This window comes from Coregonus lavaretus (assembly GCF_964263955.1).
Source record: "Coregonus lavaretus genome assembly, chromosome: 9".
Taxonomy (NCBI): domain Eukaryota; kingdom Metazoa; phylum Chordata; class Actinopteri; order Salmoniformes; family Salmonidae; genus Coregonus; species Coregonus lavaretus.
In genome coordinates, this window is record NC_139996.1 from 27644612 (window position 1) to 27667973 (window position 23362).

The 23362-nt window shown below is 43.1% G+C and overlaps 2 protein-coding genes across 2 annotated transcripts in view; both read right to left on the reverse strand.

The window, feature by feature from the left end:
• The window catches only part of LOC311135495 (voltage-dependent calcium channel subunit alpha-2/delta-1-like), a gene marked incomplete at both ends in the record, with an annotated part of 111145 nt that extends 100289 nt beyond the window's left edge, over nt 1–10856 (reverse strand). Inside the window, one exon of the mRNA XM_084169492.1 lies at nt 10723–10856. Coding sequence (XP_084025618.1) covers nt 10723–10856 — 134 coding nt within the window. The remainder of the gene's footprint in view (nt 1–10722) is intronic.
• A 6240-nt stretch (nt 10857–17096) lies between these two features.
• LOC311135494 (protein piccolo-like) overlaps nt 17097–23362 on the reverse strand; it is a gene marked incomplete at both ends in the record, with an annotated part of 50439 nt that continues 44173 nt past the window's right edge. Inside the window, 8 exons of the mRNA XM_084169491.1 lie at nt 17097–17240; nt 17422–17567; nt 17650–17793; nt 18911–18978; nt 19153–19291; nt 21563–21757; nt 22372–22450; nt 22580–22807. Of these exons, the coding sequence (XP_084025617.1) occupies nt 17097–17240; nt 17422–17567; nt 17650–17793; nt 18911–18978; nt 19153–19291; nt 21563–21757; nt 22372–22450; nt 22580–22807 (1143 nt within the window). The remainder of the gene's footprint in view (nt 17241–17421; nt 17568–17649; nt 17794–18910; nt 18979–19152; nt 19292–21562; nt 21758–22371; nt 22451–22579; nt 22808–23362) is intronic.

The following is a 23362-nucleotide window of genomic DNA, read 5'->3' on the forward strand; positions in this document are numbered from 1 at the left end:
CACACACACACACACAAACAAACAAATACACACAGAGCAAGAGACACACGCATGCACACACACGTACACACACAAACACATTCATTTGTCATTTGCATCATTTGTTCATAACACAGTCCCTGAGAGTACTGAGTGTAAAGCTGGTTACTTGAATGTGTCCAGAGGATTGTGACTGGGGAGAGGGAAAGACACAGAGAGGGGGGTGGGGGGGTGGGGCTAAGGATGCCTGCTCTGGAATTTCTGTGGGGAGGGGGAAGTGAAAGAGAGAAGACTGGGGGAGTGAAAGAGGTGAGGTTGCGTTGGGAGGAGGTGAGGTATAAGGAAGAATCGTGTCCCTAAATGTCTCAGTGGACTCGACTTGGATGAGTTTCATTGCCAAGTCACAAGTGTCCCAAATTTCAGACACCTAATCTGCCTCTCTTCTCTTCTCTGTAGTGCCTAAGCTCTAAAGCCCTGGAGCTCTGTGTGTGTGTGTGTGTGTGTGTGTGTGTGTGTGTGTGCGTGCGTGCATGCGTTTGTGTGCGTGTTTGCGTGTGCCTGCATCCATACTTGTGTGTAAATATTCCCTACTAGCGTGGCCAGCCTCCTTCCATCACAGTCTCTCCACAGCATGGCAGATTTGTGAATGGTTTGATGATATCATCTGTTTTGCACACATCTCCATTCAGACCACATTCAAACTCCTCCAGTATGTGTGTGTGTGTGTGTGTTACCTCAGTGCTGCTCTGTTCTTATGTTCCCCTAAATGAGGCATGTAATCCCGTTAAAAGGCCAACACAGGATTACAACGAGAGAGAGAGAGAGGAAGGGGAGAGAGAGAGCTTCCCTATCAAGTCTAACAATTTCAAGCAGACAACCTAAGACAATTTACAAAAATGACAAATGGTTTGATGAAGAATACGAAAACCTAAGAAAGGAATTGAGAAACCTATCGAACCAAAAACATAGAGACCCAGAAAATCAGAGCCTACTATGGTAAATAACTAAAACAATACAGAAATACACTACGGAAAAAGAAGGAACAGCATGTCAGAAATCAGCTCAATGTAATTCAAGAATCCATAGAATCTAACCACTTCTGGGAAAATTGAAACACACTAAATAAACAACAACACAAGTTATTTATCAAAAACGGAGATGTATGGATAAACCACTTCTCCAATCTTTTTGGCTCTATTACAAAGAACAAACAGCAAAAGCATATACATTATTAATTACAAATCTTAGAATCAGCTATTAAAGACTACCAGAACCCACTGGATTATCCAATTACATTGAATGAACTACAGGACAAAATACAAACCCTCCAACCCAAAAAGGCCTGTGGTGTTGATGGTATCCTAAATGAAATGTGGCAGGTGATTTGGACGCAGGAGGGTAAATCACAGAATAAATGGTTTATTCGGTAAGACGCCGGTACGCAGCAATGCGTAAAACACTCCAGTGTGGTATTACGGCGCACTGGAGAAAACAAGGCACATGGGTGAATATCCCGGCGATCCTTAATACAATATAGCTCCACTGAGCTATAGTAACCTCCACAATAAACAATCACACACAAAGACAAGGGGGGGCAGAGGGAATACTTATACAGGTACTGATGAGGGGATATGAACCAGGTGTGTGTAATAAACAAGACAAAAAAAATTGAATGATGAGATGAGGAGCGGCAGTGGCTAGAAGGCCAGTGACGACGAACGCTGAAGCCTGCCCAAACAAGGAGGGGAGGCAGCTTCGGAGGAAGCTGCTTCCTGAAATGATAAAATATACAGACCACAAATTCCCATTGGCTATGCTTAAACTCTTTAACATCATGCTCAGCTCTGGCATTTTCCCCAATACTTGGAACCAAGGACTGATCACCCCAATCTATAAAAGTGGAGACAAATTTGACCCCAATAACTATTGTGGGATATGTGTCAACAGCAACCTAGAGAAAATCCTCTGCATTATAATTAACAGCAGACTCATTCATTTCCTCAGTGAAAACAATGTACTGAGCAAATGTCAAATTAGCTTTTTATCAAATTACTGTACGACAGACCACGTATTCACCCTGCACACCCTAATTGACAAAAACCAAAAACAAAGGCAAAGTCTTCTCATGATTTGTTGATTTCAAAAAAGCTTTTGACTCAATTTGGCATAAGGGTCTGCTATACAAATTGATGGAAAGCGGTGTTGGAGGAAAAACATACAACATTATAAAAGAAATTTACACAAACAACAAGTGTGCGGTTAAAACTGGCAAAAACACACACATTTCTTTCCACGGGGCCATGGGGTGAGACAGGGATGCAGCTTGAGCCCCAACTTCTTCAATATATACATCAACAAATTTGCGAGAGGGCACTAGAACAGTCTGCAGCACCCGGCCCTACTAGAATCTGAAGTCAAATGTCTACTGTCTGCTGATGATCTGGTGCTTCTGTCCCCAACCAAGGAGGGCCTACAGCAGCACCTAGATCTTCTGCACAGATTCTGTCAGACCTGGGCCCTGACAGTAAATCTCAGTAAGACAAAAATAATAGTGCTCCAAAAAAGGTCCAGTTGCCAGGACCACAAATACAAATTCCATCTAGACACCGTTGCCCTAGAGCACACAAAAAACTATACAAACCTCGCCTAAACATCAGCGCCACAGGTAACTTCCACAAAGCTGTGAACGATCTGAGAGACAAGGCAAGAAGGGCCTTCTATGCCATCAAAAGGAACATAAAATTTGACATACCAATTAGGATCTGGCTAAAAATACTTGAATCAGTTATAGAACCCATTGCCCTTTATGGTTCTGAGGTCTGGGGTCCGCTCACCAACCAAGAATTCACAAAATGGGACAAACACCAAATTGAGACTCTACATGCAGAATTCTGCAAAAATATCCTCTGTGTACAACGTAAAACACCAAATAATGCAAGCAGAGCAGAATTAGGCTGATACCCGCTAATTATCAAAATCAATTAAAGAGCCGTTAAATTCTACATCCACCTAAAAGGAAGCAATTCCCAAACCTTCCATAGCAAAGCCATCACCTACAGAGAGATTAACCTAAAGAAGAGTCCCCTAAGCAAGCTGGTCCTGGGGCTCTGTTCACAAACACAAACAGACCCAACAGAGCCCCAGGACTCCAACAGCAACACAATTAGAACCAACCAAATTATGAGAAAAAATAATAATAATTACTTGACACAAATAATTAACCAAAAAACTGAGCAAACTGGAATGCTATTTGGCCGAGAGTACACAGTGGCAGAATACCTGACCATTGTGAATGACCCAAAATTAAGGAAAGCTTTAACTATGTTCAGACTCAGTGAGCATAGCCTTGCTATTGAGTGAGGCCACCAGAGGCAGACCTGGCTCTCAAGAGAAGACAGGCTATGTGCACACTGCCCACACAATGAGGTGGAAACTGAGCTGCACTTCCTAACCTCCTGCCAAATGTATGACCATATTAGAGACACATATTTCCCTCAGATTACACAGACCCACAAAGAATTTGAAAAACAAATCCAATTTGATAAAGTCCCATATCTATTGGGTGAAATACCACAGTGTGCAATTACAGCAGCAAGATTTGTGACCTGTTGCCACAAGAAAAGGGCAACCAGTGAAGAACAAACACCATTGTAAATACATCCCAAATTTATGTTTATTTATTTTCCCTTTTGTACTTTAACTATTTGCACATCGTTACAACACTGCATATATACATAACATGACATTTGAAATGTCTCTATTATTTTGGAACTTGTGTGAGTGTAATATTTACGGTTCACTTTTTATTGTGTATTTCACTTTTGTTTATCCATTTCACTTGCTTTGGCAATGTAAACATATGTTTCCCATGCCAATAAAGCCCATTGAATTGAATTGAATTGACAGACAGACAGACAGACAGACAGAGAGAGAGAGACAGAGAGAGAGACAGAGACAGAGACAGAGAGAGAGAGAGAGAGAGAGAGAGGAGAGAGAGAGAGAGAGAGAGAGACGAGAGAGAGAGAGAGAGAGACAGGAGACAGAGACAGAGAGAGAGACAGAGAGAGAGAGAGAGAGAGAGGAGAGAGAGAGAGAGAGAGAGGGAGAGAGAGAGAGAGAGAGAGAGAGAGAGAGAGAGAGAGAGAGAGAGAGAGAGAGCGAGAGAGAGAGAGAGAGAGAGAGAGGGGAGGTAATAAGTTGTGGTAAGGTTTTTTACCTCTCAGCTTTCATTTGGCCAAAAACCTCAACATTTACATAAACATATAAAGTACTACTTTGTAAGCTCTATGTGCATGATAAAAAAAAAAAATAGTTGATCATCTCCAATACATCTATAATTTAACCCTAGATGTACAAGTGCATGTCTGTCAAACTGACCAATCCAGACCCAGCTCTGCTCCATTCATGTATAGACAGTGCAGTTTGTCTGAGTTGGCACAGAATATAACTACCCTAACTTCTAAACTCAGCACAGAATAATTACCCATACACACTCACAGCAACTGGGTCAGATACTGCCCTAAATTATTCCACAGAGAGAGAGAGAGAGAGAGAGGGGGGGGGTAATGAGTGTATCCATACTGAGTGTCTCAGCGGAATGCTAGGTTGAACTATGGACTAATTACACATTATTATAGAGACAGACACAGTCTGACAACACAGGCATCAACTCGCACACACACACACACACACACACACACACACACACACACACACTCACACACAAACACGCACGCACAAGCACGCACACACACACACACACACACACACACACCTGTGTGACGATGCTTTTATAGAACAGAAAGGGCTTCAATACAGTGGGGATTATGGGATTCGTTAGATTCCTGCTTACAAATGACCATGTAAAAGCAACCAGTTCTGTAAGACAGAAGAGAAGACTATGTACAAATCCCAACCTCTGTATACAACTATACCAATTTAATCACCAGAACGAAAGACAAAGATTAAAAAAAGATTGCAGTTTAATGTTTGGGACTGGCATTTACCCAACCTGCCACGGATAATAATAATAAGGTGGGTGCTTACATGTGTCCTATTTCACACATGTAAAGGTGTGTATTATACACATGTGAATTGGAAAGTTTTTTTTTTTGTTGCATATCCCACTACCCCTGAGACACCCTTGGAGAGTGGGGTCAGAGCCAGGGATCAGCCATTATTGATGGCGACCCTGGAGCAATTAGCGTTAAGTGCCTTGCTCAAGGGCACATACAGATTTTTTACCTAGTCGGCTCTGGGATACGAACACCAACCTTTCGATTACTGGCCCAACTCGCTTAACCGCTAGGCTACCTGCCTGTAACCGCTAGATACCTCTCCCTGTGTCGCATCCTACATCCCCAGAGTAATTGCTGGGTGGAGTGAAGCTAACTGATTACACAAACATAATGTCTGCTGTTACCTTCAATTATCAGCTCTTTAACACTGGGAGAGCATTAATCTATTCTTCCCATTTTCCCAAAGCAACACTTATTGTGTTAGACCAGGTCCTATAATCTGGTATTGCATAGTAATAAACCATATACTGTATGATCTCTCTAATAAATCCATGAAAATACATATTCTGTGTTTCACTGTTTTAACTTGTGGGATTGGGAGTCACAGAATAACAGTATGATATCAGTATGATATCATTATCTCATATATTCTACAGTAAGTCTTAAAGATGCTGTCACACCCTGATCTGTTTCACCTGTCTTTGTGATTGTCTCCACCCCCCTCCAGGTGTCGCCCATCTTCCCCATTATCCCCAGTGTATTTATACCTGTGTTCTCTGTTTGTCTGTTGCCAGTTCATTTTGTTTCGTCAAGCCTACCAGCAGTTTTCCCCTTGTTCCTGTCTTTTTCAAGTTCATGTTTTCTAGTTTTCCTGATTTTGACCATTCTGCCTGCCCTGACCCTGAGCCTGCCTGCCGTTCTGTATTTTGTCACACCACCCTGGATTATTGACCTCTGCCTGCCCTGACCCTGAGATTGCCTGCCGTTCTGTACCTTTTGGACTCTGATCTGGATTACTGACCTCTGCCTGCCCTTGACCTGTCGTTTGCCTGCCTCCTGTTTTTGTAATAAACGTTTGTTACTTCGACACTGTCTGCATCTGGGTATTCTCCTGAAACGTGATAGATGCACTATGCAGAAATCACTTCTCCATTTCCTGGTTGCTAAAATTCTAATAGTTAGTCGAATTTCAGTTTATGTGACAAAACAAGCAAGTATAGTGAAGAGAATCATTGTCCCATCTAAACGCTGTGAAATACATTTGTCATAGCCAAAAATATTTTATTTTCAGCTGTTTGAAGCTGGTGTACAAAACCGAAAGTAAAAGATGCAAAAACAAATCTTAAGAATGGGAAGCACAGAAATGTCGCACATAGAACAGATCTACCGCTTCTTAGACTTGCTTTCAATGAGAATGACAAATCTATAACACATTTCTTTGTGAATTTGGTCAGGTCATCCAAAAGGTTACATATTGCAGCTTTAATTAAGCTCTAACTCCTCTTTTCTACCAGTCTGGTCTCGTACACTAGACGTAACATAGTCAATGTAAATCCAGGACACTCAAATGAGTATGATATGTTACGTTTGGTACAGTGTAAACACCAATGTGCTGTCATTACTCAAAACGTGATTTTGTAGTCATTACTCAAACTGATAGAGTCACTGTGACCCTGTAGGGCAGTGGTCACCAACCTTTTCTGAGTCAAGATCACTTTCTGAGTCAAAATGCAAGCCAACATCTACCGCTTAGATTTTTTTTAAACATGACTTATAAAACATAAGCCTATGCAACATTAACCAATTAAAAATAGTTCAGTAGTAATGAGGTTTTTGAAGTAGGTGTCACACCCTGGCTCTGGGGACTCTTGTATGTTGAGCCAGGGTGTGAGTTTTCATTGTTTTATGTTCTAGTTTGGTATTTCTATGTTGGCCAGGGTGGTTCCCAATCAGAGACGGCTGTAGCTCGTTGTCTCTGATTGGGAGCCATACTTAGGTAGCCGTTTGGCATTGTTTTGGTGTGGTATCTTGTTCCGTTTGGTTTGTGTAACCGTAGGACTTCACGTTTCGTATCGTTTGTTGTTTTGTTCGTTGTGTTATACATTCAATAAATATTATGTACGCATATCACGCTGCGCCTTGGCCCGCTTCTTCTCAAGACGATCGTGACAGTAGGCTACAGGCCTACATTATCACTGCATATTGGCTATGTTTGAATTGCCCTGTCAATGTTGTTCTTCTCAGACCATTTTGAAATTATATTTTTTAAATGTAGGTATATTATCAAATAGATAATTTGCTCTATAACTTGTGAGGCACAGCTGAGTGAGCATAACAATCAGCGCGTACATTTTTTTTACTGGACTGATGAACTGCATCTGATGGTCAGTCTGAGGGGAGGGAGCAGCGGTGAGGCTGCCTCTTACCCAACTCACCATCCTTCTGCTCTCCCTCCATCCGCTGAGAAAAGGGGACACAGTCTTCAAGCTGATGGCGAAAACTCAAGTTACACTGCATTATTTCTGCCTCATGCACCAATTCATGTTGTTACTCCTATGAACAGAGAAAGTTGAATATTCCTTGATATTAAAAAAGAAACAAGCCGCTAATAATAAGGCAAAATTATGGGAACACTTTGCTATAGTCATTCATTGCAGCTACAGTGCTGGTTGTAGTGTGAGTGGAAGTAGGGATAACACATATTTTATGGCTTATAAAAGTATTGAACAAAAAGTGTTGACACTAGTGTTGAATAACAACTTAAACAACTTAAACTTACTCATAAAAACAGCAGTTATTTTCTGTATTTGTTAAGTCTCTCTCTAGTCATAGTTTTAAACATTTTGTAATCTCACAGTATCAACTTTGCTGTGCATTCCAGGCTTCTTTTTATAGTCTATGGTTCAAGAAAACTGTGCAGACACAGTGATCTGAGCTTTCGGATTGGCTAGCGGTAGGCCTATAGGTGCACTTGATTTGCTCTCTGGGCCTGCCGTGTAGGCAGAGTTCTACCTTCAGACACATGAAATGGTTCAAAATGGGAACACTTTCCTTCCCGGCGCTAGGGCTGCTGAATCAAGTGCACCTACCGCCAACAGCACAAAACGAATAAAACAAAATACGAACGTAAGGCTGTATCGTTAGGCGATCGACTAGGAATGCCTTGGAGATCGACCAGTCGCGGTTGGTGACCACTGCTGTAGGGGGTCCAGATTTGAGTTGTATCTGCTTGAACCTTTTGAGTAACGCCCCCACTAAGCTATGCCTCCAATATAATTTCCCAGTGTGCCTTACCTTTTCTAGTGAATTGTAGAGTTACCACCCATGACTGTATTTGTTAGTGAAAGAGACATGGTTGTAATCTCATTCATTTTCAGTCCTGTGGCCTTCACCAAGTGAGTTCCTAGGCAGATGGTATCATTATAATTAAACTATTTATGACAATAATTACATAAATCATAAGGCCTTATTTTGAAGCATAGCAAAATTGCAGTAACTTTTACAAAATTCCAAAAAAAATAAAAATAATCTTGGTTGAAGGATTTCCATTAATCTTCCAACTGGGATTTCTGGAAAACCTGAGAAATGTACTTCTGACTTGTCATTTAGTTTTGAGTCAGTACCACATAAACATTTTAAGTAATAATGACTTTTCATTGACTTTGAGTTCAATTTACTAAAAGTATTTTAGTTAAAAATGCCTTGGGGTTTACAGTGCTATCGGCTCTCAGTCTCAAGTCAGAATTAGTATTTAAGGTTAAGTTCAGGCATTAACTCCAAATTCTTAAGGTTAGCCATTAACTCTGAATGGTTAAGGTAAGAGTTAAGGTTTGGGATAAGCTTAAAATAAAAAGATCAAAACAACTCTCTATGGCTGTATTCAAACTTGCAACCTTTGGAATCAGAGGCAAATGTGCTCAATGTTGCCCCTAGTGGCCGGTTTCTATGTCATGTCCCGACATCCTCAGACATGGATGGACGACGGATAGTGACTTGTATCAAGGCTGACCTGGCTGTTACAGTGTATGGACAGAAGGTTACTTAAGGCAAAAACGAAAGGATCGTAGTTGGTCAGGGTGGATGGGTAGGTGTATAACATGAACGTCTAGCAACCCAAAGGTTGCGTGTTCAATTTGCAACTACTTAGCATGTTAGCTAACCCTTCCCCTAACCCTAACCTTAACCCTTTAACCTAACCCCTAGCCTAGCTAGTATTCAGACCCCTTGACTTTTTCCACATTTTGTTAGGTTACAGCCTTATTCTAAAATTGATTAAATATTTTTTTTCCCTCATTGATCTACACACAATACCCCATAATGACAAAGCAAAAACAGGTTTTTAGACATTTTTGCTAATTTATACAAAATAAGAAATATCATTTACATACGTTTTCAGACCCTTTACTCAATACTTTGTTGAAGCACCTGTGGCAGCGATTTCAGCATCGAGTCTTCTTGGGTATGACGCTACAAGCTTGGCACACCTGTATTTGGGGAGTTTCTCCCATTCTTCTCTGCAGATCCTCTCAAGCTCTGTCAGGTTGGATGGGGAGCGTTGCTGCACAGCTATTTTCAGGTCTCTCCAGAGATGTTCGATCAGGTTCAAGTCCGGGCTCTGGCTGGGCCACTCAAGGACATTCAAAGACTTGTCCCAAAGCCACTCCTGCGTTGTCTTGGCTTTGTTCTTAGGGTCGTTCGCCCCAGTCTGAGGTCCTGAGCGCTCTGGAACAGGTTTTCATCAAGGATCTCTCTGTACTTTGCTCCGTTCATCTTTTCCTCGATCCTGACTAGTCTCCCAGTCCCTGCTGCTGAAAAACATCCCCACAGCATGATTCTGCCACCACCATGCTTCACTGTAAGGATGGTGCCAGGTTTCCTCCAGATGTGACGCTTGGCATTAAGGCCAAAGAGTTCAATCTTGGTTTCATCAGACCAGAGAACCTTGTTTCTCATGGTCTGAGAGTCTTTAGGTGCCTTTTGGCAAACTGAAGGACTATTGCAAATCCGTTACATATTTTACAAATTGCAATTCCTAATATATCATACGAATTGTAATTCATAACATGTCATACGAAATGGATGATGGGCATCCACAAATGAATACATACCATGGGAAACGTAACATATCATACTAAATGGAGGAAGACAGATTAGTCAACCCCTGAGTCCAGGTTGTTTCAACAAGTTGACAGGACATTATCCCTTGGCCAGGCAACAGCGACAATCTGCCCGCGACACTGCGCGCGTTATTGTCATTAATCACATAACCTAAACAAACGAAGGCAAACATCACACAGGAATCTACTAGTGAAAGTAACACATGTCTCATTAACAGCCGCACTGACACACACACAGGCTATAAATACATTGAATATGTCATGGCTAGGTGTAGGAAAAGCAGACGGTTGAAATAAGGAGAGAAACGGGACCGGTGCCCATCCTACCGCCTCTATTGCATATCCAGACAATCCAGACATAATAGCGCAGCGATGTAACAACAAGTTAACAAATATACCGGGGGAGATGACAAGGTGCTAAACCGCAAGACTGGTCTAACCCGCTTCTAATCACAGTATTTCCTCAGATACCATTGTTTTAGTTGTTCATTGTTAGGAAAGACTCACATACACACACACACACATAATTAATCAGTTGCATTTACAGAGTCACACAACCAAGAGTTGGGATTTGAGAAGCTATAGGCTGGGATTAGATTAGTACTTACATGAGTTGTGTTGGAAACTGCGACGGCAGACAAATATCCGACGATAACAACAGTAAAATAAACACGGAGTGTGGTCTGTAGGTGTCCATTGCCAGGCGCCAACTCCCCGTCCAAACACCCGCACGCACATTCATACACTACGCCCCTCTCCAGCTGCGTGTTTGAGTGTGTAGAATGGGCCACGCCAAACCAGCAGTGAGTGTCACACACTCGGAGATAACCCAGCCCCGCCACCGATAATCTGATCAACTGGCATCAGCGCTCTAACAGGTACCTGATTGGTTATTTATTTATCTCTCTCTCTGTCTGTCTGTCTGAGGTGATGTTAGTCACAGATACATAGCCTATCAGGGATGCTCTATTGGGTTGACATCTCTCTCTCACACAAGCACACACACACACACACACACCATATTTTACTCAGTTTGATGTTAAACCATTTCTCTGGGAGTCTTTACCAATCATCATCATCCCCCAGACAGACAGAGAGACAGTGTGAGTAACCCCTAGCAGACTTGTCAGAAGACAGCGGTGACTGATAGCTTATTGATCGCACCATTGAACATACTGTTATGAGATAGTGATTTAGAGTATCAAATTCTTCACAATGTGATCCATCTAAAGGGTTTTACAAGTGCTATGTGTGACATAATGGCTACCGGGCCAAGGATGTTGTGCCAAAAGCTAGGCCTACATAGCCTTTTGTTCGTATGCCAACAAGACAAGCATTATGTACAGCAGGGGTTACAGTAAACATGCAATCACACAATCACCTACTCTATATGTTTTGCCTATGGGTTGTCTAAAATATTGGTAGTACATTTTAAAATAAAATGGGCGTAGAAAACAATGTAACCAATCTACTGTATCTATTATACAGTATATCAGGTGACAGCCAGGCTGTGTTATGTGTTCTAGTTCCCCTGATTAGGCTCTCAGAGGCCATGTCTGATTGGACAACAGATGAGCCAGTAAGACAGTCCGACCCAGAGGCAGGGCAGGGCAACACATCTGGGATGCTTGGGGATTTGGTTATCAATCGTTGCTTAGCAACCGCACACCATCTCTCTAGTCCTCTCACCCTCTCTCATCTCCCATTCTCTCGCTCTCTCTCTCTCTCTCTCACACACACACACACACACACACACACACACACACACATTCTCTCTTATACATAAACTGTCTCTCTCTCCATCCACAAAGGTGTACGCAAGGGAGCAGATGTACCATGGAGATGTATTCTACAGTGAGATCTGCCTAGACATAGAGAGGAGAGACATAGAGAGGAGAGAGAGAGGAGAGACAGAGAGAGGAGAGAGAGAGAGAGGAGAGACAGAGAGAGGAGAGAGAGAGAGGAGAGAGAGAGAGAGAGAGAGAGAGAGAGAGAGAGAGAGAGAGAGAGAGAGAGAGAGAGAGAGAGAGAGAGAGAGAGAGAGAGAGAGAGACAGAGAGAGGGGAGAGAGAGGAGAGAGAGAGAGGAGAGAGAGAGAGGAGAGACAGAGGGAGGAGAGACAGAGGGAGGAGAGACAGGGAGAGGAGAGGGAGGAGAGAGAGAGGGAGGAGAGAGAGAGAGGAAAGAGAGAGGAGAGACAGAGAGAGGAGAGAGAGAGAGACAGAGGGAGGAGAGACAGAGAGAGGAGAGAGAGAGTGAGAGAGACAGCGAGAGGAGAGAGAGAGAGGAGAGACAGAGGAGAGACAGAGGGAGGAGAAACAGAGAGAGGAGAGACAGAGGGAGGAAAGAGAGGGAGGAGAGACAGAGGGAGGAGAGACAGAGGGAGGAGAGACAGAGGGAGAAAGACAGAGGGAGGAGAGACAGAGGGAGGAGAGAGAGGGGAGAGAAGTAGAGAGAGAAAGGAAGGACATGATAGTGCTGAAAGGCAGGAGGCTGGAGGCCTTGACAGATAATAGACAGAGATGAAGTCTCTAGACTGGGGATGCAGAGGTACTAGACTAATGCATGCTATACACATTCTCTCAGCACAGCACATAAGTCTTTGTTCTGTGTGTGTGTGTGTGTGTGTGTGTGTGTGTGTGTGTGTGTGTGTGTGTGTGTGTGTGTGTGTGTGTGTGTGTGTGTGTGTGTGTGTGTGTGTGTGTGTGCGTGCGTGCGTGCGTGCGTGCGTGCGTGCGTGCGTGCGTGCGTGCGTGCGTGCGTGCGTGTGTGTGTGTGTGTGTGCGTGCGTGCAAGCTGTGTGCATGTGTGTGTGTCCGTGCACGCCTGCGTGTACAACGTTTCTGTTCAGTCCTGTAGTCCAGTGTTTCCCAACCCTGGTCCTCGAGTACCACCAACAGTACACATTGTTATTGTAACCCTGGACAAGCATACCTGATTCAACTTGTCAACTAATCATTAAGCCCTCAATGAGTTGAATGAGGTGTGTTTGTCAAGGGCTACAATGAAACAGTGTACTGTTGGGGGTACTCAAGGACCAGGGTTGGGAAACACTACTGTAGTTCATTAGGAGCCATTACTGAGAGGATGTTTCCCCCTGCTGGACATGAAGCGAATATACAGGAATAATAGTAGTGCTCAAACAAGTCTTATTGAAAACAATTGACTGGAGTATAGATAAGAGAGCAGAATGACAAATAATATTTGCAGATTACACAACACGCTCAAATAATAAACCAAAACTACTTTCAGGTTGTGGAATAAATCTCTTTTTATATTTATTATTTAGACTTTAGGTAAACAGCCGTTTTTTACAGCACAAATTGCATAATAATATCTCAACACATCCTGTGTACAAACACAAAACCAGAACGCTAGATTCTCCATTTTTACACTGAATGAAAAACAAGACCATTTTACAAGCATAATCTTTATACAGTCGGCATACAATTTCTGATAAATCTATACATATTCTCTCTCTCTTTTTAAACATAATCTGGAAGCAAAAATATTGACAGACCACCAACAAAACATGCAACATCCAGGTTGGCTCAGTGACGTCAGTGACATGGTTGTACAGTCAGACACCCATGGGTTGACAACACAGTCTGATCACATAAGTACCTCACACACACCACTACAGACAGACAGACAGACAGACAGATTTGAGTTTTTAGCATTTTTTTGACACTCACATGCTCGAACCTCAGACAATATGATTCATCAATCTCTGTAGAAAATAAAAACACTTTGTATTTACACAGATCAGATGAGTATGCCACATTCACACCCCACAGATACACATTTGATTGGTTTCACGGTTACTAGCAACGGACTGAGGAACAATGGATATTAACTATCTAGCTGAGGGAAATCTAAGGAGATCATGAAGGGTTGTTGGACAGTCCTGGAGTTGGGCATTGAAAATAACCTGTTATTATTTTTCCTCAGACTCATCATCATTGATTTATACATACATGTGTTGGTGGTTGAATCAAACATACAGATTGATGTCTCCTCAGATTTGTGCATTGTGAAGCAATTTGTAGCTTAAATTGTCTGTGATTGTAGATTTTGTTTTTTGAGTTTTTATTTTGCCATGGAAATCAAAGAGTGGTGTCTGAACTTCTTCATACAGCACAGATAACATGACTCAATATCATCTCAACATAGAGACACTAACTGGAACAGACACTTAAACTTGCATGTCATGACACATTACACAGGACAAGGAAATCAATCAACGATGTAATACTAAAGTGCACAAGCTTCATGTACATGATAACATCTGTTAAGTAGTAAAAAAATCTCTCTATATTTTTTTAAATTTTTTTATTCAATAATATATAAACCAAAATAAATTAAAATTCTATTCATAAGATACATATTTTCAGACACAATGTTCACTGATATTACATGTTAAGAAAATGCATTCAAACACAAGGTCTATGTTGCATAGAATTACTTCAACACAACCAATGGGTTTGCTTACAAAACAAGGTTGGCACGACAACATCATTTTCTGTAAAGCTAACCCTCTTTAAAAGCATGTTTCTTTGTCTTATGAACATTTGTGACATCTAGACTCAGTGTCTGAATTTCGAGCCTCTGATATGGACTTAATTTATTAGGAAATTGCATTTGTCCTCCCTAGTTGCTCAGTGATATGCCTTCAGACACTGACAGTAGGGTTGTGGGTACTAGCTCTGTAGGGTCACCTGATGATGTTGTTCACTATGATCCACTACACAGATCACTGACAATAACAATATACTAACAACAGTAGCTCCATATGGTACTGAGCCCATAGACCTGGACTGTATATCAGTGTGTATCAGTATGTCCTGGCCATGTTATGACTGGGCCATAGGTAATGACTTAGAGCTTTGATCAGAGGCAGTGACACAGGCTGGTTCACTGTGTTGTTTACATCCACTGACACTGACTGCACAGTGTACAATTTACAGTGTACTGTTTACAGCATGATGTTGGGTGTTCTGTTAAACAAACACATCGTTTTTCAAAATACAATTTTTGTTTTTTTACGCTAATCTTTTTTTACAGAACCAGACTGTGATGTCACACATACGTAGAGGACCGGTGTGTCTACCTGTTGCTTTAACATAGAATAGGTGAGCAGCCCAGCAGCCCAAACAGGGGAGCAGAGGACCTCACCAGAGAGAGGCTACACATCCCTCTGTCGGATTGCAGGTTGGGCAAGGTAGCCAGCAATCTAGGTTTCGCTCTCAAACCAAAACTATTGTTTAAGCCTCCAGTCACATGTGCGTAAGACATCACAAAAACATAAACAGTCCGATGGGTCCAGTAAAATCATGTGATCGTCCTCAGTGAGTAACATTCAGGACATAATAGGGGGAGGGGACGGAATATTCCTACACACTGCTGTCCATATATGGAATAGCCTTCCAGAGCAAGATATTGGTGACATCACAGACACTGGTCTTCTGGCCTTCAAATGCCTAGTGCATGGACACCTCCTGACCACACCACCCTCCTGACCACACCAACCCACTGACCACCCCCCACTGACCGCTGAGCTGCAGTGAACCATATGATTGGCCAACTGAATGTTACTTTATATCTGATTTGGCTATTGTTAACAATTGCAATCAAAGAAAGAAAAAGGGGAGACTGCCTAAGTCTCTATACGATACAACGGTGGCTGTTGGTTACAAACTCTCTCACAACACAATATATCAGACTGCAATGAGTTTGCAGGGAAGGGACCTGACATCCTCTTTCTATCTGTTCTTTTCTTACCACCTGTAAGAGGAGGGATATCCATGTAGTAGTTCTCCTCTCTAATGTCTCAGTTGTGCTATGAGTTCTACATTTACCATTTGAACTGCATTTTCCTATTTTTCCACTGCATAACACCCAGTATAACTGCATAACACCAGAGCTAAAGGGATTGGATTGTCTGTGCTCCTTCCATACCCTTGTCTGTACAGAATGTAGTCTTTAGAATAAACTGTACATGAGGAGACACCTCATATCATCTGTAATATCTGTATCTATGGTCATAAATAACATTTCTCTGTACACTGTGTCTCTGATATGATTCATATTCTGACATATATCTATCTAAATCTGAATGTACATTTACATCTACCCAGGTAACATCTAGTTGGAGTTTTATGGCAGTTGGCAACAAACTGTAATGGTGCATTACTGCCACCTACTGGACTTGAGAGTTCAGGTATGGTCAGCTTTAGTTACCGCAATATCAACCATAGAATTGCACTGTACTTTTTGTACACAACATAAATAGTATCTTACAACAAACATTCCATACTTTGTCAAGCATCCAAGGACAAAAACACACAAACAAATACATCAATTTGAACCTCACTGACTGACTGACTGACTGACTGACTGACTGACAGAATCACAGATCAATCACAATAATCATAATGATCTGATAAGCCATAAACAACATTATCAGATCCAGACAGAACAGAAAGGAGTAGTTCCATCATGGTAACTATCTCTGTGATATTGCTGCCCAGTCCTGATTGACGTCAGGTTTTGCATCTGACATGACGAGCAGAGTGCTGAGAGGTGGTGAGATATGTATGTCCTCTTACAGCGGAGGACTTCTTCATTCCTCGGTGTGTGTGCTGGCAGTCTATCCAATCAGGGTACAGTCTCTGATAATCTTTGGTCCAATTAAGAATCAGGGTACAGACCATGTATGGCAGTGGGAGAGGGAATAGTAGGATCAGTTCTTTTTGGGCATGTCCGTACCCGCAACCCCTCTTCCTTCCCTCTTATCTCTTCTTCTCCTCCCCCTCGCTCTTCTTTCCATATAGAATAACACAAAGGAGATGAAGGGCACTGTGTAACTCAACTCCTCCTCCTCCTCCTCCTCGTCTTGACTAAGAACAGCTATTGACCAAGAGTATTCATTGACCTTCACTGACCTCTGGTTGACCCCTCTGTGTCCTCTCAAGTTGACCTCTCATGACTGGCTGTGTGTGGAGCTGACCAGCAGCTTGTGCCAGCTGACAACCCTCTTCCTCATGTCCACCTTGTCCAGCCAGATGTAGGCCTCTCCTATCAGGGTCTTCTTCATAAACTTACCCCCGTTAGACACCAGGAACAACTAGGGACAGGGGGGAACACACACACATACTTGTAGTGTCCAGTGTGTGTGTTTGTGCGTTCATGTGTGAAAAGTACTAGTATTACAGGACAGTCATAGGAGCAGTTGGAACAATAAACAGTCTGAATAAAGCAGGACACCAGCGTAAAATAAACACAAGGTCTATTAGAGTGTGTGTTACCTGCAGGGAGTGTCCGGTGGGGTTGAGGCTGAACCTAAAGGTCTCGTTGAAGGAGGGTTCTCTGTCGTGACGACACACTCTGGTCTTCTTCTTGATGATCCTCTTCTGAGTCGCCACGTTCACCACGTACAGCTTCACATAGAGATCTACAGACAGACACACAGTCAGATGGTCAGACAGTCAGTGAGGCAGACAGACAGACAGACAGACATACACACACACAGTTACCTGGTAGGTGGTCTGGGCTCTTGAATTTGTAAGTGATGTTTCTACACTGTAGGACCTCCAGGACCAGCTGGTCTCCCTCTTGTTTCACCTCCTTCTTCAGAGCCACCTTGATCTCCCCCATCACCTGGGTCTTACCCCCACCCCCTGGGAGAGGAGGGACAGAAGGGGTAGGAGGGAACAAGGGGGGTGGGGGCAGCGAGGGACAGAGCGAGAGAGAGACAGACACAGTGACAGAGGCAAAATTACAGTGAGATACACATACCCTTTCTCTCTGCAGATGTTAATTATTCAACACCAACACATTATTGACATACTGCCTGCACCACAATGGGCCCAGGGGAGGACTCTCCTCTCTCCAGTTTCACTAAACTCAGTTCTGAACCCAAAACCATTCTCCGCCACATCACTCTGGCTGTAACTCGGTTAGAGGTCAGGTTGGGAAACGTGCGCTCATTTACAGTAAAACTTAGAGAAGTCAGTTGTCATGATAATGAACCTTTGACCCAAAATCCATAATGGCTGCCCAGTTGTGCACTAAGATGGCCCCTAGTCTATTGTTATGGAGTGAAACTGGAGAAACTGAGAAAAAGAGAGGAGCCACCATGACACCTGAGCTATCTGAATACTAGATATAGTTATGACACAGAGAGCGAGATAGTTACTTCCGATGCACGGGACCAGGCAATTACAGATAGGCTTAAAACTGCCTGTTGGAGTTATTTCCTGTTCTGTCCAGCAGATGGCATACATGTAAAGACAAAGTTTATTTAAATTTTAAAAAACATTTTTAGTCATTTAGCAGACGCTCTTATCCAGAGCGACTTACAGTTAGTGAGTGCATACATTATTTTATTTTTCATACTGGCCCCCCGTGGGAATCGAACCCACAACCCTGGCGTTGCAAACGCCATGCTCTACCAACTGAGCTACATCCCTGCCGGCCATTCCCTCCCCTACCCTGGACGACGCTGGGCCAATTGTGCGCCGCCCCATGGGTCTCCCGGTCGCGGCCGGCTACGACAGAGCCTGGATTCGGACCAGGATCTCTAGTGGCACAGCTAGCACTGCGATGCAGTGCCTTAGACCACTGCGCCACTCGGGAGATAGGGAGGAAATGTCGCACGCACGCACGCACGCACGCACGCACGCACGCACGCACGCACGCACGCACGCACGCACACACACACACACACACACACACACACACACACACACACACACACACACACACACACACACACACACACACACACAGTCTTACCCTCACTGTCTGATAGCGAGAGTGGCAGTCCTCTTGACTTGTCAGGACCGTTGGGGATGATCTTCCCTCTGTTGGAAATGAACACACATTAGATCCACAGATACAAAACATGTATGTGATACATCATCCAACACCAAAAGCCTGTGAACCTTTCTTGGGGATTTAACGCAAGTCTTCAGGTCTCAGGTAAGGTCACCCATCATGCTCGCACCCTGCCCCCCACACACAGGCTGTTTACTCACATTCGTGGGACCTGGAAGATGGCACTGTCCACCCCTGTGCCAGCCCCCTCTTCTCCATCCAGACCCCCATACCCCTCCACCAGACTGGGGGCTGAGGACACCACCGGCCCCGACACATCCCCTAACCTGTGGCCCGGTCCTACAGAGGGTTGGGGGAAAGAGAGAGAGGGGGAGAGAGAGGAGGGGCAGAGAATGACTGCATGTGTGTGAGTGTAGGAGGGAGAGAAAGTGAGATCCATTTCACTACATTGATAATGTGTGTCCATAATATTCTATAAACTATAATATAAAAATGGTTATTACTATTCTCATTGATTAATGTGTATGTAAATGCTGCAGCTACATCTGTGGTCACAGTGTTTATTCATTTGATTATTTGGATCCCCATTAGCTGTTACGAACAGTTTTTCCTCCTGGTGTCCACAAAAAAAAAAAGTGTTCAATGAACATAACCTGCCTAAGCTTACAGATAATTATACATTTACCGACAAACAGACTAAAACAAACATGGGTGACACTTTACTTAAATAACAATCTATTATGATGTAGTTATAATGCATTGTAAGACCTGTCATGAGCATGTATGGCCCCTTTATAATTTTACATTTACATTTTAGTCATTTAGCAGACGCTCTTATCCAGAGCGACTTACAGTTAGTGAGTGCATACATTATTTTTCATACCCCCGTGGGAATCAAACCCACAACCCTGGCGTTGCAAACGCAATGCTCTACCAACTGAGCTACATCCCTGCCGGCCATTCCCTCCCCTACCCTGGACGACGCTGGGCCAATTGTGCGCCGCCCCATGGGTCTCCCGATCGCGGCCGGATATAAATATCTTATAATGATCCTGAATAACAGCCAGTTTGAGACGGTTGAAAAGGTTATGCAAAGCGAGACAAAAAATATAAGCCTTCTTATAAGACATATAACTTTTAACAAGTTCTAAAGCATTATAACAGAGATATTTATGTAAAGTGTTACTGAAACATATAAACCATGGAATAAACATGATGTCATAGCAAAGTACGTATGGGTAACAGAAATATAATAATAATTCAGAAACAGTGAAGAGTGATGCTAAAATAATAGTTATGGTAATTTATTGAATAGATGCATATTTATTATACATTTAAATAATTACCAAAGCAACTATTGAGACGTTTTTGACTATTTACACGTATTTATCAAAACTCTAAATGGTTTACATGATCATTAAGTTGTATTATGTTTCTTATTGAGACCATGTTTGTCTAGAGGAGAGAAAGGCCTGCAGTTTGGTTAGTGAGGTTATATTATTTTTGTTTATAATGTCTATACTCCCGTCCTGTTGTCTCACCTTCCCCAGACACTGCTGTTCCCCTGAAGGTCAGACTCCTGTCTTTACTTTCATTGGCCGGTGAGTGTAGAGTTAGTTTCCTGTTGCCTTTTGTCCCCCATGCTGCTCTGTCTGTACTTCCTGGTGTGTCCTGGTTTATAACCTCATCACGTCGGGGGTGGGAAGTGAGGAAGGGCTACTGGTAAACTATACATCTCAGGGTGTGTGTATCATTGGACACACTTAGGGGTCAGGGGTCACACACACATGCACACACACTCACACTTGCTCACACACACCTACGGGGGCTTGACCTTTTCCAATCTGGAAGGGCAGTTAGGGGAGTGGTCCAGACACCCGAACCAACACCAGGAGAGGGGGGGGGGACTGCATGCCACAACCTGGGGGTCAAGCTCTAGCATGGTTTCTAGACCTGGAGGATAGATAGGGGATCACACTGGGAAAGAGTAGAAACCATGTTGGAAATAGACATGTATATCCTCACTCTATTTAGACTGGGGAGTAGAGACAGGAGTTGCTGAACTGTGGCTGTCCCCTCTCTGTCCTGTGTGTTACTGTTCATACTCTGGGCTACTGTGAGTGTCTGATGTGCGTATGTTGTAAATCTGCTCACTCTGAGCCCAAACGGTGCTTTGCCCTACTTTCCCCAACCCTGCAGGCTTCACAGTAACGTCAGAGAAACGGACGACCATACACATTTTGCGTGTTTAGTGTGAGAACAGCAGTTTTAAATTCATTTTTAATATAGATTTTAGATTGAGATGTTTTCTCCACAGGCCAGTGTCTACTATAAGATCTGCCATGCAATGTTTTAGTGATGGACTCTGACTAGATCGGTGGGTGTTCCACCACTAGAGCAAACAAGAAAACCCAACAGAATAGAACTGATTGCTTAGAGGAACCAACTAATTGCTTAGAAGAACCAATCAGAAGGCCAGAACAGAAGGGAGAGGAAAATAAGAGAAAAGAAGGAGTGATAGAACAAGAGGAGAGATAAACGGAGAGATGATGAGCAAGCATGCGTGGCAGAGCAGAGAGGAAGTGGGTCACAGGAAGGAGCGGGGATTACTTGGTAGGAGGCGGGACTGTTGCACGGCGGCCTCGGCGGCAGCTATAGCTATCCCAGCATCCTCCAGGTGGGCTTGCGTGACGCTGCTCTTGCTCTGGCTGCGGGAGGGACCGTGGGAACGAAGCTGGCCATCTGAAGACGACTTAGAGCTGCCTGGACTACTGTGGGACTTCTCTAGAGTCACCATCTGCATGTCTGGGAGAGGTAGGAGGAGGGAGGAGAGAGGGGAGGTAGAGATAGAGATGGGGAGAGGGAGGGAGAGGAGATAGAGGAGAGAAAGGGAATGTCTTTAAAGTGTCTGTACTCAAAAAGTCACTAAAAGAGCCATATAGTAGTTACACATTTGTACTGTGGCAAAAAAAAAGATAAAAAAAGTGCCTTGACTTTCTTGAACTAATACCCTGCCCTTGTCTTTTCTTACTAGCACTGACTTTGCTGATAGCTACTTTATTGAGAATAAATTGTATTACTATGACTGTGATATGTGGTTGTCTCACCTACAGTAGCTATCATAAGATGAATGCACTAACTGTAAGTCTCTCTGGATAAGAGCGTCTGCTACATGACAAAAAACATGGTTGACACCACAACATGGATTGCACTGAACCAGATAAGTGACTGGCACTAAAAGTATAATTATGACAGCCATTAGCAAAACTGTCACCATGACTACATGTTCTCTCACTATGACAACAGAGTGGCAATCAGCAAAACGGAAAATAAGAAAAACTGTAAAGCAACAGGGTGGCTAAACCACACAATGGCAAGCGTTAGTTAAAAGCAACAAGGCAGCTGGAAGAGGCTCCTACCTTTTGCTGGGTCAGGGAAGATCCCGTGGCTCCTGCTCTTTATCACAGAGTTCTTGGGGGACTCATGGCACTCCCCCATCTGTCAATACGATTCAATTCAATGTGCTTTATGCATTATAATATATAATCTTAATTCATTAAGTTAATATGAACATATACAATCAATGATGACAAGGATAGATAGTAGACAATGAATACAGTACAGTACCTGTCCCTGCCCCTGTCCCTGTCCTTGGCCCATCCCTGGCCCCATGCCCTGTCCTGGTCCTTGCCCCGCTATGGGCCCCTGTCCCGGCCCTGCCCCTGCTCCTGGCCCCCCAGGCCCATGGGCGGTGTGGTGGGTTCTGCTGTGCTCGATGCTCTCACTCTGCTCCTTCAGAGGCAGCCAGCGAGGAGTGTTGTCCAGCTGGGACGTGTTAGACAGATCTATCAACACCTGGAGAGAGAGAGATAGATACAGAGAGAGAGAGAGAGAGAGAGAGAGAGAGAGAGAGAGAGAGAGAGAGAGAGAGAGAGAGAGAGAGGTTTGTTTTGAGTTTTAATAAAACCTTTATTTTATACTCAAGTGTTAACATAAATAATGGCACACTGCCTTTTCAGAAATGAAACAACAAATGTCATTCCTAAATAAAAATGAAAACAAAAATAAAAATAAAAATAAATTAAATAGAAATACAAAAAAACATATACATTCAACTCATTTTATCAACTAAAAATAGTTTCCCCTCCTCCACAAAACAAACTGCTCCTTCGTAGGCCCACTTCTCCTCAAACAATGGGAGATCTTTTACAGCCGAGAAGAACTCAAAATCCACTTTTATTCTCGCTTTCACTAATCCTTTAAAAACACATCTTACATCCTGCCCATATCCCATTTCTATCTTATGTGTCCTACTCAGAAAAATGTACATCTTAGCTTGTCCCAAAATAAAATGTAACAGTTGACATTTTCTTTTCTGTTGCTTACTATATTGAAACCCAAAAATAAAAA